At 35.1% G+C, this 17,785-nt stretch overlaps 1 protein-coding gene across 1 annotated transcript in view; it reads left to right on the top strand.

Annotated features, from left to right (window-relative positions):
- The window catches only part of SOX6 (SRY-box transcription factor 6), a 494,065-nt gene that overhangs the window by 389,427 nt on the left and 86,853 nt on the right, over window positions 1-17,785 (top strand). Inside the window, exon 10 of the mRNA XM_030829763.1 lies at window positions 15,357-15,506. Coding sequence (XP_030685623.1) covers window positions 15,357-15,506 — 150 coding nt within the window. The remainder of the gene's footprint in view (window positions 1-15,356; window positions 15,507-17,785) is intronic.

Genomic DNA, 17,785 nt, shown 5'->3' with positions numbered 1-17,785 from the left:
TCAGGCTGAAGTGGGACCACTGGGCCAGAAGCTGGTGGTGAGCCCTGTCTGGTAAGGGGAGGTGAAGCAATCTTACTGCTCTTAGGCACCACAACTGTGACCTCTGTTGGACCTATGGTGCTGGTGCTGATCTGTTCTCAGTCCCAAGGCTTGTAGAGGTCCACTTGGACTCAAGAATTGCTTCTGTAAAATGGCTGGGTAGCTCTCTGTCTCAGTCTAGAAGTGTGATGGGAGGCATATAGGGGGTTAGGGGGATTCTCCCATTCCCAGTCTTGCACAGGTCCCTGTGGAGAGTGAGCCCTCCCACCAGGGGGCTCTCACCCTTTCCCATGTTAGAGAAGTTCTCCTGGCTCTGCGTTGAGCCCAGACAGACTGTGCCCAGTTTCATTTGTCTCTGCTCTCTGTGTCCTTCTGTTGCCTTAATGGATCCTGACGTGGTTTCAGAGATGATTGGCCTGCAGGGTCAGTGTTCACCAACCCTTTTGTTTCTTCTCTGTGAGTGCAGCACACAGGAGCTGCTTCTAGTCTACCATCTTGGCCCCCTCTCCCCCATTGTTTCTTAATTATTTGCAACTATGTTCCATAAGGAAATGCTCTCCTGAATGCATTCCAAAATAATTGGTGCAATTCAAGAATGAATTCCAACTTACTTTTGTAACAGTGGACTGGGTGATTTGTTATCTGATGGATTCAGATTTTTTTAAGTTTCTTAGTGTAAGGGTAGGACCTTTGATCTGAGCCTATTCTCTTTTCCTTTCTATAGCTTCTCCTCACCTCCACACCCAATGCAGCCTCTGCTCCATTAGCTCAAAGTGTTATGTTAGAGGAGCAAACTACCCAGTGCTTGGAAGAATAGTCAAGAGGACCTTTATCTAGGGAAAGTATTCTTTCAATTTATTTTTGTTATTTATTTATTTATTTTTATTTATTTATTTTTTTGAGATGGAGTCTCACTCTGTTGCCCAGGCTGGAGTGCAGTGGCACAATCTCGGCACACTGCAAGCTCCGCCTCCCAGGTTCATGCCATTCTCCTGCCTCAGCCTCCCGAGTAGCAGGGACTACAGGTGCCCGCCACCACGCCTGGCTAATTTTTTGTATTTTTAGCAGAGACAGGGTTTCACATGTTAGCAAGGATGGTCTGGATCTCCTGACCTCATGATCCACCCGCCTCGACCTCCCAAAGTGCTGGGATTACAGGCGTGAGCCACCGTGCCCAGCCTCAATTTATTTTTCTGTTCTTGACATTCTTGAGCTGACTGCAGGGGTTAATGAATGAATCAAATGGGTCCTGGTTCTCATGGGTTACAGTCAATGCTTGTTCCATTTTTCTTTTGATTGTTGTGAAAAGGCAATTGGCAGAAGTCTCAAAGTGGGTGAAAATAAATCTGTTCTCATCTGAGACAAATTTTTGGCCCTTTATGTGTATTTGCATAAACTTTAATTTTAAAAATCTGAAAACACCTTAACATGATTATAATTACCTTAACCTAATTACTAAGGTTGCAGTTTAAAATATGTACATTTTAAAACAAATATTAAAATAAAATTCTACAACCTAAATTATCCTACGGTGCCCAAGATTACTTTACGAGTACATGTAAGGCACATTTCTCTTTAAGGAGAATGGTAGAAAAAACATTTTTTTCATATAACCCAAACCAAAAGTTGTGATAGAATGTACAAATTCTATTTGCAGTTCACTAAGAGAACAGAGCACAATGATAAATGAGTATGTATGAACAGTTGATAGAGAAAGTAGGAAACCTGGGTTCTAGATTTCATTCTACTTACTATTCACCAAGCTGATATTTTTATGCATATCACTTTCCTTTCCTAGGCATGAGCTTTTTTCCATCTGCATAGCAAAGAGATTGTATTAGAATATGATGTTCACAATTCTTTCTTCTGCTACCATTATGTTTTCTGGTGTTTGCAAGAAAATCAGTGCATTACATGGTGAACCCACATGCTTATAACTGTAAGAAGACAGAAATGAAGAAAGATGACCTGCATCTCTGGAGGTCACCTCTGGAGAAAAGGGTGTGAGCTGAAATGATAGCAATTCCCAGAAGATAGAGGCAAGAATGGATATGAAAGAGGTTTTAATGGTCAGCATTAACAGAACCTCTGAAAATGTCAGGCATTATGTTAGGTGCTAGGGACATAAAGATATATAAGCCTCAGTGTTTCCCCTAACGAGCTCAGAATTTGGTGGGAGAAAAAAATATGGGAAGAAAAAAGAAATTCCATAATTTGCACAGGGTCAAAGGTTGAGCTATGACAGGAGCACAAAGGAGGCAGTAGTCAGATAACGCTTCAAGGAAAAAGTGGTTCTTGAGTTGAGACTGAAAAGATGAGTAGGATTGTGACAGACAGGTAGTTTTAATAAGAAAGGAAAAAATGGTGCAATAGAAAAATATGCAGGAGCGGCAAGGAGATTTACTTGGGAATAAACCTAATATGTAGGACTGGGAGTGTAGTAGTTCTTACCCTATTCCTGCTCTCTCATCTCAAATATTAGGAGTGTAGTTGAACAAGTACCTTCTATGCTGAAAAAAAGGACTTCAGTTCTTTCTTTCCATAAAATCACAGCTATATTTCCTAGAAAATTTTGTTGACATTGGAGATTTATGAAAAGTAAAAGTATTTGTGATCTCTCCTCACCCTTCTCTTCAGTCTGTAATGACTCGTTATGGACACACTTTCTTCTCTGTGCCAAACAAGCACAAAATTAGGCTGCTTAATTACCCCTGTCACCGTTTCCACTTTCTCACAGCTGAACTTGTCCAGCTTTATAATATGTCTTGCTTGGTAGGCAAAGAAGTGGTCATCAGCATTGTTTTGAGTAGGTAACAAAATCCAGGGTATCCCTGGAGAACTGAACTAGGCTTGATGCTTGGTGTTAGGCAGCATCAATCAAATAAATGATGACATCTCCTTAGGGATGCCTCTCTACCCTACCCTACCCTACCCTACTTGTTTCCTCCAACTTCTATTGTCCCCTGGAATGATGTCTGTCACACTAGAAGAGGATCTGTTACAGGGTAACTTGGCTAGGCCTGGGGTTCCCTGGTGTTTTGTGGAACTATAGCAAATGGGGATAAATATAAGGATAAGAGATAACGTTTTTCTGTAGCACTGATTGAATCTGTTTCTATAGAATAGTAATTTTTTTTCTCTTCCTTTCTTTATCCTCTACAAATAGGAAGGTAGTATTTGAAGGAGAATTTTTTAAATTGAAATTTTAATTTTTGTGGGCACATTGTAGGTAAATATATATTTCATGTATGAGGTACATGAAATGTTTGGATATAGACATGCAATGCATAATAATCACATCATATAATGTGGGGTATCCATCCTCTCAAGCATTTATCCTTTGTGTTACAAACAATCCAGTTACACTATTTTAGTTATTTTAAAAATGTACATTTAAATTATTATTGACTTGCATTTTTCCATCCTCACGCTGCTAATGAAGACATACCAGAGACTGGGTAATTTATAAAGAAAAAGGTTTAATAGACTCAGAGTTCCACATAGCTGGGGAGGCCTCGCAATCATGGCAGAAGGTGAAGGAGGAGCAAAGGCATGTCTTACATGGTGTCAGGCAAGAGGGTGTGTGCGGGGGAACTGCTCTTTATAAAACCATCAGATCTCCCAAGACTTATTCACTATCATGAAAACAGCATGGGAAAAACCCACCCCCCATGTTTTAATTACCTCTCACTGGGTCCCTCCACAACACATGGGGATTATAGGAACTACAATTCAAGATGAGATTTGGGTGGTGACACAACCAAACCATATTATTTTGCCCCTGTCCCCTCCCAAATCTCATGACTCACATTTCAAAACACAATCATGCCTTTCCAGCAGTCTCCCAAAGTCTTAACTCATACCAGTATTAGCCCAAAAGTCCAAGTCTAAAGTCTCACCTGAAACAAGGCAAGTTTCTTCTGCCTATGAGCCTGTAAAATCAGAAGCAAGTTAGTTAATTCCTAGATACAATGGGAGTACAGGCATTGGGTAACTTCACCCATTCCAGATGGGAGAAAATGGCCAAAACAAAGGGACTACAGGCCCTATGCAAGTCTGAAATCCAGCAGGGCAGTCAAATCTTAAAGCTCCAAAATGATCTTCTTTGACTCCATGTCCCACATCTAGGTCAAACTGATGCAAAAGGTGGGCTCCCATGGCCTTGGGCATGACTATAGTCACCCTGTTGAGATATCAACTTAGATCTTATTCATTATTTCTATTTATCTGTACCTATGAACCATCCTTACCTCCTCCGAACCCTCCCATTATCCTTCCTAGCCTCTGGTAACCATCTTTCTACTCTCTATCTTCATGAGCTCAATTGTTTTGATTTTTAGATCCATAAAAAAGTGAGAACACATGACGTTTGTCTTTCTGTGCCTGGCTTATTTCCCTCAGCATAATGACCTCCAGTTCCATCATGTTGTCGCAAATGACGATCTCATTTTTTTATGACTGAATAATACTCCACTGTATATAAGTACCACGTTTTCTTTACTCATTCATCTGTTGATGGACACTTCGATTGCTTGCAAACTTTGGTATTGCAAACAGTGCTGCAATAAACATGGGGATGCAGATATCTCTTTGATATACTGATTTCCTTTCTTTTAGGTATATACCAGCTGTGGGATTGCTAGATCATATGGTAACTCTTATTATTAGCTTTTTGAGGAAACTCCAAATTGTGCTCCATAGTGGTTGTACTAATTTACATTCTCACCAACAGTGTACAGGGATTCCCATGTTTTTGCCAGCATTTGTTATTGACTGTCTTTTGGATATAAGTCATTTAACTGGGGTGAGATGATAATGTCATTGTAGTTTTGATTTACATTTCTCTGACTAGTAATGTTGAGCAACTTTTCATATGCCTGTTTGCCATTTGTATGTCTTCTTTTGAGAAATGCCTATTCAAATATTTTACCCATATTTTAATTGGATTAATAGATTTTTTTCCAAAGAGTTGTTTGAGCTCCTTATATATTCTAGTTGTAAATCCCTTGTCAGACGAGTAGTTTGCAAATATTTTCTCCCATTATTGGGATTGTCTCTTCACTTTGTTGATTGTTTCCTTTGCTGTGCAGAAACTTTTTAACTTGATTTGATTCTATTTGTCCATTTTTTCTTTGGTTGCCTGTTCTTGTGGGATATTAATCAAGAAATCTTTGCCCAGACCAATATCCTGGAGAGTTTCCTCAATGTTTACTTGTGGTAGTTTCATACATTGAGTTCTTGTCTAACAATTAAGTTTTAAATTTATTTGGATTTGATTTTTGTATAAGGCTAGTGATGGGGTCTAGTTTCATTCTTCTGCATATGAATATCCTGTCTTTCTAGCCCCATTTATTGAAGAGATTGTCTTTTCCCCAGCATATGTTCTTGGCAGCTTTGTTAAAAATGAGATCACTGTAGGTGTGTGGATTTGTTTCTGGGTTCTCTATTCTGTTCCATTGGCCTATGTGCCTGTTTTTATGCCAGTACTATGCTGTTTTGGTTACTATGGCTCTGCAGTATAGTTTGAAGTAATGTGACACCTCCAGTTTTGTTCCTTTTACATAGAATAGCTTTTTCTATTCTGGGTCTTTTGTGGTTCCACATAAGTTTTAGGATTTTTTTTCTATTTCTCTGAAGAATGTCACTGGAATTTTGATATGGATTGCATGGAATTTGTAGATTGTTTTTGGTAGCATGGACATTTTAACAATATTGATTCTTCCAATTCATGAACACAAAAAGCTTTCCATTTTTTGATTTCCTCTTCACTTTCTTTCATCAGTATTTTATAGTTTTCCTAAGAGAGATCTTTTACTTTTTTAGTTAATTTTTAGGCATTTAATTTTATTTGTGACTATTGTAAGTGGCATTACTTTTTCTTTTTCAGATTGTTCACTGTTAGAATATAGAAATGCCACTGATTTTTACATGTTGATTTTATATCCTGCAATTTTACTGAACTTGTTTATCAGTTCTAATAGGGTTTTTGTGGAGTCTTCAGATTTTTCCAACTATAAGATCATATCTTCTGTAAACAAGGATAATTGGATGTCATCCTTTTCAATTTGGATATCCTTTGTTTTTTTCTCTTGTCTGATTGCTGTAGCTAAGACTTCCAGTAATATGTTGAATAACAGTGTTGAAAGTGGACATCTTTGTCATGTTCCGGATCTTAGAGGACAGGCTTTCTGTTTTTCTCCATTGAGTATGATATTAGCTGTGTGTCGGTCATATATGGCTTTTATTTTATTGAGGCATGTTCTTTCTATCCCCAGTTTTTTTAGGGTTTTTTAATCAGGAAGGGATGTTGAATTTTATCAATGCTTTTTCAGCATTAGTTGAAATGATCATATGATTTTTGTCCTTCATTCTGTTGATATGATGTATCACATTCATTGATTTGTATATGTTGCGCCATCCTTGCATCCCAGGGATAAATCCCACTTGGTCATGATGAATGATATTTTTTAATGTATTGTCAAACTTGGTTTGCTAGTATTTTGTAGAGGATTTTTGCATCAATATTCATCAGAGGTATTAACCTGTAGTTTTCATATATATATATATATATATGGCTTCATATATATATATAGGCCTCATATATATATGGCTTCATATATATATATATATATATATATATATGGCTTCATATATATATATATGGCTTCATATATATATATATGGCTTCATATATATATATATATATATATATATATGGCTTTATATATATATATATATGGCTTTGTCTGATTTTGGTATCAAAGTAGTACTGGCCTTGTAGAATGAGTTTGGAAGTATTCTGAGAGATGATTTTTATTTCTTTCTTTCCGGGGTGGATTCTGGCAGGCTACTTAAAATGTCCTTTCTAAATTGAAATGACAAAGCACAGAAGAATCTATTCCAAAAAGAATTTGGTGTGTAAGGTTGTGCCTTCTTTTTTACTGTTAGTTTTTGTATACTGGAGCATACTGGTCCCAATTTAAGGCCCCTCAATTCCCATTTTATCAAGCTCTACTATGTCTACCTATACTTTGCATAGTTCTTCCTTTTATCTTATCAGTCTATTAATGTGGGGTTAATTTTTTAGGGGTTTTCTACCATGGCTTGAAGATTTGGAGAAGGACATTGTCTAGATCCGATTGTGACACTTATTCCTTCAAGGTGACTGGTGGTGCTGTTACCTCTTTCTTGTCCATTTGAAGATTGTGAAATGCCATTTTAGAGAGTAACTGTAAGACATTTGAAAATACAATTTTCTATTTGAGAGCTCAGAATAGCAGTCACATCAGAATCTTTCTTCTCCTTGGACAGTGATTCTTTTCTGGTGGCTAGGAACAAGAAATTGGTTCCATTGTGGTTCACCGTGTAGCTTATTTAAAATAATTTAATTTTAAAAGCAGAAAGAGTACAGGCTTAAAAGTAAGATTGACTAAAATGGATAATAATTTCTATCTTATATAATTATTGTGAAGATTAAATGAAATAATAGATGTAAAATATCCAGCCCAGTGCCTCACTGAGTTTAGTTCTCAATGTATATTTGTTGAATTAATGCATGAATGAATTGGAGTGATTATTGGAAGACTAGATGACTGGTTATGTTGCTATATGAAAATCATATGTTTATAATGAGAAAAGGCCTTGTACTTTTTCTGTTTGGCACACTCCATTAGAGATCCTAAATGATTGTATCATAGAAAGCAGGTATGTATATATGTATATATATTTCAAATTCTGGTAAATATAGTTACATCGTGACACCACCCATTATAATTTGACATCAGCTTGGCTATATTTGGACAAAGCGTGCTTCTCTTGTCAAATGCAGTCATGGTATAACATCAATCTCTGACACAATACATTTCTTAGGTCCTGCTATAGACCGTTATGTGTACTGGAAGGCACTGAAGGGTTTCATCATGAGGCTGAGTCTGATTGGTAGGACCTACTGCTTTGGGTTAAATCTAAACAGGCTTGGTTATTAAAGTGTCACTAAGATCCAAATGGAAGACAGATTTATCTTTAAAGCTAGCCACAGCACACAAAGCAGTGCAAATACTGTTAGAAGTATTTATTTGTGGATTGGTGAGATCTTCACAGGACTTTCGTAATTCAATTTATTTACAAGATTGGTCAAATTTATCGATGCTGGAAATGTGCTTGAAAGGTGCAAAAGTTGGCTAATTTTATATCCATTTCTACTTTTAAGTGATAGATATTCTGGTAATGTTGATGTGATAGCTAGCGAGTTCTTCTTCTAACTCCAATACTAATTATACGATCTTGGGCAAGCTACTTGCTAGATCTTAGCTCATTGGCAGAATAAGGAAGTCAGACTAACATAAATGATTTGATAATGTCCTTTCAGTTCTGTGTGTCAAATGTGTCATTGTTGAGCTTACCAAAATTTTAATGCTAGCTGCTTTATTAAAGCTGCCAGTAATAAAGGTGGAACATTTTAAGCCATAAAGTAAAATCATTTCTTAAAGTGCTTTTATAAAATAAGTAATTTTATAATTTTGAAAAAATATTTCGCTAGGCTTATTTTTACACATATACACTGCAGGTCTTTTATATATCTTGGATAAAGAAACAATTCAATATCCCAAACAATCAGTGTGAATTTTTCAAAAATGAAACAGGAAAAACATTCTATATTTAGGCTGAAACAGTCTTCGCCTAAGTTCAAATGTTTATGGGACTTTGGCTAAGCCTGTCATAAGCTTTACTATATTGTTGATTTTTAAACCTGAACTATGTTTAGAAATGAATATTCATTATTATAATCATTATGACTGTGAACTATGATCTGAGAATTATATGTAGAATGACATTTTTGTAGACCCTTATGTAATAGTTAATCAGAGTTTAACCTTTTCTGTTCCTAAACCATTAGTCTGCAAAGAAATTTTCTAACTAAAGCTATTTGGTTAGAATAAATAGTTTTTTGGTTTTTTTTGTTATTAACTAGACTGTTAATAACTACACTGTTATTAACTAGACTATCTGTGTTAATAACTAGACTGAGAAGAAAAAATGGTACTACTCATTAGTTATGGCTCAAACAGTATAATTTGTATTAGAAAAGTTTAAGGCCATTTGCAAAAGTATTCTCCCCTTCTGCAAATTGTTTTTTCATTCTGTTGATTATTTTGCTGTGCAGAAGCTTTTTAGTTTAACGTACTCTCATTTGTCTATTTTTGTTTTTGTTTCTTTTGTGTTTGAGGTTTTAGTTATGAATTCTTTGCCTAAACCAATGCCCAGAAGAGTTTTCCTTAAGTCTTCTTCTGGTATTTTAATAGTTTCAGTCTTACATTTATGTCTTTGATCCATCTTGTGTTGATTTTTGTATATGGGGAGAGATAGGCATTCAGTCTCATTCTCCTGCATATGCAATCCAATTTTCCCAGCACCATTTATTGAAAAGAATGTCCTTTTGCCAATACATGTTCTTATCAATTTTGTCAAAGATCAGCTGGCTCTAAGTATGTGGCTTTATTTCTGAGTTCTCTATTCTGTTCCATTGATCTACGTGTCTATTTTTACACAAGTACCATACTCTTTTGATTACTATAGCCTTGTAGTATAATTTGAAGTCAGGTAATGTGATGCCTCCAGCTTTGTTCTTTTTGTTTAAGATTGCCTTGACTCTTGGGGCTCTTTTTTGGTTGCATATGAATTTTAGGATTGTTTTTTCTAATTTCATTAAAAATGACATTGGTATTTTTATAGAGATTGAATTGAATCTGTAAATTGTTTGGGGGCAGTATGGTCATTTTAACAATACCAGTTCTTCTAATCCATGACCATTGGATGTTTTTCCATTTGTTTGTGTCATCTATGATTTTTTTCATCAGTGTTCTATAGTTTAATTTGTACATATTTTTCACCTCTTTGGTTAAATATATTCCTAAGTATTTTATTTTTTTGTAGCTATTGTAACTGGGATTGCCTTCTTTCTTTGCTTTTCAGCTAGATTTTTTTAGGTGTCTAGAAATGCTACTACTGTTTAGTGAAGCTAACAGTTACTGAGCAGCTATCTAGTCAAAATATTAGCAAACTACTTCAAAAGAATAATTTCCTGTGAAACAGTGTGATTAAACTTGACTGAAATTTTTTGCCTTTTATTTTTTAACCTTAATATCATAAAATTGTTCATCACATATATATAATAAATATAATGATGTACCACTTGTGTTGCCACATTTATAGACATTGTCTTTCCTTCCTAATATGCAATGATTTTGTATAGTGTGTTAAATCAGAAACTATTGATTGGGTATCTATTATTTGCAAGGCACCATTATTGGTGCTAAGCATTCAAAAATAATTAGATCATGCCTTCAGTGAGCTTACAGTGTATCAAGCAGGATAAGATACATGTGCATAATTACACATAAAGTTTAAAATACTGACAAACACCACAAGAAAAGTGCAAATCAAGTGTTAGGGATTTATATTTTATATCTCCTTTAGAGCTATGTGCTTGGAATTCTCCTCAGCTCCTAACACAGAGCCTTACACATGGAACAAATTCAACTGATGTTAGTTTAGAGGGTGAGCTGTGAAATTATTTTGTAAGCTTATACCTATTCATTTAATGACATTCATATTATCCAAGACAAATTTAAAATCTTCAATCTGAATAGAATGATATTTATACTAAAATCATATGTTTTGTTAGACAGAATATGGGTATTTTAATTTTTGTGAATACCTTATATCTTTTCACCGGACTCAATTTTCTGATTTCTATTTCAAGGCCCATTCTACTAAATCTTACCTGATAGCCTACTGTCCAGTTTACCCAGCTTTGAAAAGGATTATGGAATGCGGCTGTACCTCTTCTTTTCTCTAATGTATCAGTAATCACAACTCACAAGAACCAGCTCTATGGAATCTCAGAGTTTATGTGGTCTTGCCTTCCTTAGGTACAACCCACTTCAAAGGGCTGTAAAATAAATGATTATCAGCGCTTTAAAAGAAGCAATTAACGCTACTCTTTTCCTGAAAAGTAATTGTATTATTTACTCAATCTGAAGGATTCATAGTCAACTTTTTAAAAAAAATAGATTTATTTCCAAAAATATGTTTTTCTGCATTTTTCACTAGTTCAAATTTCCCAAAGGACTCAAGATTGAGTAAAATTGACATTCATTTGATCTTTTTAATGATTGAGGTAAAAAGCATAAATGATATCCAAGGACTGTTAGCATCTCTAAGATTTCCTGACTCTTTAATACTCATAGTAGGATATATTGGTTATGATACCAGCTACAGGACTATATAGTCAACATGTTTCATCTCGTAACATCTTGACTCCATTCAGTATAGAACTTTTTTTCACTGCCTTAATCCAAGCAGACATTTTCAGAAGCTTGACCTGTCCCCATTTTGAAGACATCTGGCTGAATTTCAAAGGAAGATGATACAACAGAGTAAAAGAGAAACCAAAAAGATGCCCCCCTCATTTTGCCTAAGTGCTAGCAATTTGACTGACCTCTGCTTGTGAATTTTTCTTGCCACTGAGTCATTACATACAGAATTATGAAACTTTAATTTCTTTAGAGGCTTGTTATATTAGAAAAATTGTTCCAAAGAAAGCAACAATCATGACTTAAGCACATCTGGCTCTTGCAAATTATTCTTTATTAAGCTTTCATTTAATTACATGTGCTGAAAGGTCTGTTTTTGATTACTGTAATTTTTTTATTTGTCCATCCGAATGATAGAAATGCTGGAAATTACATTCAAACCACCTGTTTTTTCTCCCCTACTCATATGGCAAAGTTTGAGCTATTTTCTCCGTGGTTGATGATCTAGGAAGCTTTCTATTTATTATGATAGAAATGTGACCATCAAGGTAATCGCTTAATTTTGATTATAAGAAGAAAAGAAAATATTTGAATGAAGTTTTCAAGCATTAAACAGCGTTAAGATCCGAGTGTCTGACTTCTGGTTAATCATAGCAGATTAACATTTTCATTTATTACCAGTTTTACCCAAATCCTAGTAAATTGATGGTTAAGGATTATAGGTGTAAACCTTCAAGTAGAAATGGAAAGAGAAGACAAAAAATTTGGAATATGAGAAATGGATAGATGAGTTATAACTGTCTTAGCAAAAAAGAGAAAGCTGATACCTAAGCTTTAGGAGTGTAAAGCCAAAAAGAATCAAGCCCAGTTGGGATCTGAACCTCTAAAATGCTTAGGAATTGAAGGCATCATGTATCATTAAAGGAACAGTTCTAAAAGGTGGAACTGTAGACAGGATGACTGGTTGAAAATAGATATAAGATGATCCCTCCCTAATGTCATGCAACCTGGTAACTACCATCCCTGCCTCCTCCCTTCCAGCCCCATGAGCACATAACCACAGAAGTCACTGGAGATTTATTCTCTTGAAAAGTAGAACTTGAGAGATTTATGTCTTGGGACACCAGGCATAGCTGAGAATGAGTGATGTGCCATGGTGAAAATCAGGGAATCTGCAGGATAGACCAGACTATGAGATTCTTCTCCTGCCTTCTCTTGCTTGGCTCATGTAATGATGGCATAAAAGTCTATACACAAATCAAGGCAAGAATTTGAAGACATCTCTCCAAGAAAATGGTCTAGTCTAAGATAAATGACCTGTAGATATTGACATTTGTGATTTGCCAATGAAAAAGCAGACTTTCTGCATCATTACCTTATGCTGAAGCCCATAAATCAATAAGTCTACCCCGTACTTAGACCTTCCAGTCAGCTTTTTAGTACATTGCTTTTATATATGAATAAACAGCAAATGAACACCAGACACTTTAGAAAAGCCCCTAATATGAAAGAGCTCAAAGACCTTGGAAGAAAAGAGTGGTAACAATGCAGAGAACAGAAAACATTAAAAACAAACCGAAATCTATAATTAATATTGTCAAACAGAATAGAGAACAGGATGCTATAAAAAGAAGCAATCAGAGAATAAGAGTATCTTTAAAAATATAATGGTAGAAACTTTAAAACATTCAGAGAAGTTTTGGAAGATGAAGTTGCAAAAAAATCTGTCATAGAGTATAACAAAATGTCAAAGATTAGCAAATAGAAAGAAAAAATAAGAAAAATAGAGTGTTAAAAAGGAAATCTAATATTTATCAAATATGAATACAGAGGAGAGAAAATTATCAATGAAAAACATCAAAAAAGTTTCCTAGAATACAAAGACATGAGTTTGGATTGAAAAGACTGAACAATGAATGTAAAAGTCAACAGAAGGACATAATAGTGAAATTTCAAAACATTCAGTGGAAAGGGAAGATCCTGATGCTTTTAGAGGAGAAAATAGATTACATACAAAGGAATGTATGTATCAGGAAGCAAAATAGTGTCAGGCTTCCTTAGTAACAAGAATAGAAGGCAACAGATCAATATCTTTGGAATTCTGAGGCAGAATTATTTTCAACTTAGAATTCTATACCAGTCAAACTACAACCAAGTGAGAAGAATATTAGTTCCTAAATAATTAATCTCACATTCACCTTTCTCAGAAAGCTCTTGTACCAAAATGAGACAGTTAACTAAAAGGGAAGAAAACATGATACCCAGGAAACAAGGACACCAGTATAAGAGAGGCAAAAGGAATTACAAGTGCCATAGACCTGCAGTAGGTAGGCCTGAGGAATAAATTAGTTCAGATTTGGAGCAAGGAGATTGAGAATTCCAAGAAGGATGTCTCCAAGGGAAAAACCAGGATTCACAGATTACCTGATATATTCAATTACATTGGGTAGAGTTTTACTGATTTCATGCAGAGTTTGAGAATTAGTGATAGTTACATAAAAATTATGAAAACAAAATATGAGGCAAATCTTAAACCTAACAAAATGAAAAGTTGAAACATAAAATTAAGTACAGTTTACTACATAGCTAGTATCTTCATAAAATAATAAAAAACAGTAAACGCTAATTTTAAAATTTGTGACATTAACATTAAGAGATTGGAGAGAGAAGCATGGGAGCACATGTGGTGTTCAATGTAGGAAAGTGAAACTTTCATTTTCCTTTATACTGTAATGATATAACATTTAGAATGATTTACAAATAAGGATATAAATACAAGTTAAACCATTAAATGAATTGAAGGGAATGGTCTCCACAGAACAGGGGGTGAGATAAGGAGGACCAGGGTAGGAAAATGAAGGTCATCCTGCAAGCTGTGGAGACTGTGCACTGTACATTTTGGTCATGCTCTTTTTGTTGTTGTTGTTTTGGTCTTTTGTTTTTTAAAACTTTCAAGTACTATTTATCTTGTAAAGCTGTATACAAGAATGACTTTGATAAAAATGAAAATTATGTGAAAAGAGGTTAGCCCACCTGTCTTTCAATCTTTGGCTTTAATTTAGTGAAATCAACATATTTTGAGGCTGATAATTTAAAGATTTGTAATGTCAGATTGTCTGCTTATCATGTCTCAGAGAAGAGGACCCATTTTAAGCTGAGTAAGTAGAATGAGTAATAAGATAATTGGTTTGCCAAAGAGAACTGTAGGAAATACTTCAGAAAAGGCCTTGAAACAGAAATGAGAATATGATGAAGATAAATGTGGAGTCCCAGGCAAAGGCAGGACCTGAGGAGAGAAGTGTGATCTGTTTGGAAGCATGAAGGAAGCACTTTGTTACCTGGTTTGGGTTCAGAGAAGCTTGACTTAAAAAGCAACAATAACAACAAAACTGCTACCAATCTGGCCATATTCTCTTGAGGATTATGTTATATGCTACCTAGAAATAAGACTCTGGGTAAACAATGACTGCCACTAGGCCTTAGTGGCCTTGGGAACAGCACTCATTATTCAGAAGGATCAGAATACCCAGAGATGCAGAGTCGGATCTGAATAAGAATGATACAGTTCTTCCAAGAATCCTTAGAAATGTTCAGGTTAGTTTCTTAATTCATGAATATTAATATTATACAAGTGGACATCCCAGACATTTAAATAACTTTTAATAAAGATTTTAGGCATTAAAAAGCATCTTAGAGACTACTTAGTCGAATTCCTTTTTGTACAATTTAAAAAAAAAACCTGAATTCTAAAGAGATCAAATCCTTTGTCCAGGATCATAAAGTTGTTGCTAGAAGGACCAGAAACAGAACTATGGCTCCCATACCTGTCCTTTTTCTTTCTGTTTTATTATTTGCCTTCTCTTAGCTTCCTTTTTTAAAAATAGTGAAAAAGAAATTACAAGGCTGTCTGAGAAACCTAACAATATGGTAAGTTTTTTTTTTTTTGAAACTCAATTTCAGCTGCATTTAAAGAGATCAATGTTTGTCTTCCCTGTTTTGCAGCAGCTCTATGCCGCTCAGCTGGCCAGCATGCAGGTGTCACCTGGAGCAAAGATGCCATCAACTCCACAGCCACCAAACACAGCAGGGACGGTCTCACCTACTGGGATAAAAAATGAAAAGAGAGGGACCAGCCCGGTAACTCAAGTTAAGGTACACTCGCCTTGCAGGATTGTGGAAACAGTTTAGAAAAAAGTTTCACAAGAAAGATAGTGAAGCAGGCTATGTTGGGCATAAACAGCAGGAAACATAGCAACATAAAGCAACCCCAAAATGTCCCTCTTTATGGTAAATTTCGTGATTGAGCATTGAGAAACAGGTGTTTCCCTTTTGATAACAATAGTGCCATATTGTGAGATCTTTACCTCAATCTGCAAACTGACTTCTCGAGAGTTTTCCCCCTTTGGATTCTGGCTTTTATTTTTTAATGATCGTTGGCATGAATGGCCATGATTTTATTGCCAGTCTTTGTCATGGACTTGTGGCATTTCTCTTCATGTGTCTTAAACAGGGAGGGAGTTAACTTATAGGACCAGAGAATTGGGATATTGAAACATTAGATTTAAAAAGAAGTGCAAAATATAATTTGATGCTGGACTCTGTATGGTTTGTTGATGAAGATCTCTCATTCAAAACTAGTTATAAATGTGGGCTTAAAGTATAATTAAAAAAATAAATAAAATAAAAAAAGAAGACTGTCCTTACAATGAGGACAATGGGACAAATAAATAAAATCATAAATATGAAAGGTCTTAACATGATACCTGATCCATACTTTATCCTTAATAAATGCTCTTTGATTCACGAAAAAAAAAATGTGGGCTTTAAGGAATGAGTTGTCATTGCCTAATAATGCTTTTGATGCCATATAGTTGTGATAGGATAAGCAGGCTTTCCCAAGGTATGTCTGGGACGTCAATAGATGTCTTTTCTTTATTATTATTATTATTATTATTATTATTATTATACTCTAAGTTTTAGGGTACATGTGCACAATGTGCAGGTTTGTTACATATGTATCCATGTGCCATGTTGGTGTGCTGCACCCATTAATTTTCAGTGTCTTGGAACTGGGCAGCCAGGAGGTACTTGGCGAGAGGGAAATTGATGAGCCACTGCAATTTTGTGCTGCAGCTGGTACCTATAGGTGGTACTTGTTGGTTTTATGATTGCAGTTGCTTTCTACACTGAATTATCAAATTCAAACAGAGGAACAATTGTTTTGTATAATTGACTTATCTACTTGGAGGAGTGCGCTAAGTACAAATGCTTTATTGTAATGTGATGAAAGTACTGCATTTGGAGAAATTTTGCAATTATTAAATCGTCACAAGGGAAACAGCTGAGCCAACCAAATTAATCATTGGATGCTATACAATCACTGAAATTGTTTTGTTTTCTAAAATTTGCATATGGGAATTTTGAGATTCCAGAAAGTCTTTTAAAAAAGTGGATCCCAAATACCAGATCAAAAAAAGTGAAAATCATTAAGAGAGGTAGTCTGTGTTCCAGCCAAAGGAATTAATTTAATGCCACCTATTCTTTTAGATTCTCCAAAGAAATAGGAGAACATTTATGTTCTGCTGTTAGAAATATTAAGATATGACAATAGGAAGTTTACATTTAATAAGACAGAATCACTTATGGAAACAGACTATTTTATGTTCCCAGAGTTTGTGTTTATGAATAAGAGAATACTCCAACTCAAAGACACTTTGCTTACTCGTAGTTGTTAGAGTATGAGTATATCAAACATCAGCGACTTGAGCTATTGAGTATTAAATATCTTAACATAAATAAGTCATTTTATAAGTAAGTTGACCAACTGGAACTGCACCAAACCAAGTCTTTACTGGATGAGTAAAATGTTCCTTGGTTAAATTCAAGTTTATATCTGCTTTTACCATTCCATCTTTGTGAGCCAGCTGAATTTTATTACGCACTTGACCACATGCAAATTCTTAGAGATCTCTCTGGGTAATTTGACTTGACCATATTCTATGTTAATAACAAAGGAAATATTTCTTTTACTTATTAGATTTTTTTATTGTATATATGGGTAAAAATATATAGACCAAAACATAAAGCAAACCTCTTAAATTTAAAACATAATTCCTATTACTGAAGATGTTCTGAAAATAATCTTAAGGTTTGCTAATTTAAAGAACTGTGGTTACCAAAATTTCTCACGTTTCTCTTTATAGTCATTGCTTTTTCTCTGTGTACAACATGACTACTTATATTAAATTCAGACAGAATATAGGCAACATTTGCTGAAAGTAACAAAAATAAATATAGATGATCTGATGTACCTTTTCCCCCTGGAATTTTTGTCTACTATAACTGTCAACATCAGAAGTCAGAATGTTTCTGTTAAAATACTGGTTCTACCACTTTTACTAGCTATATCACCTTAGCCAAGCCACTTAGTG

The sequence above is a fragment of the Nomascus leucogenys genome, chromosome 15 (assembly GCF_006542625.1).
Source record: "Nomascus leucogenys isolate Asia chromosome 15, Asia_NLE_v1, whole genome shotgun sequence".
Lineage (NCBI taxonomy): Eukaryota > Metazoa > Chordata > Mammalia > Primates > Hylobatidae > Nomascus > Nomascus leucogenys.
This window is presented reverse-complemented; position numbering and strand designations above follow the sequence as displayed.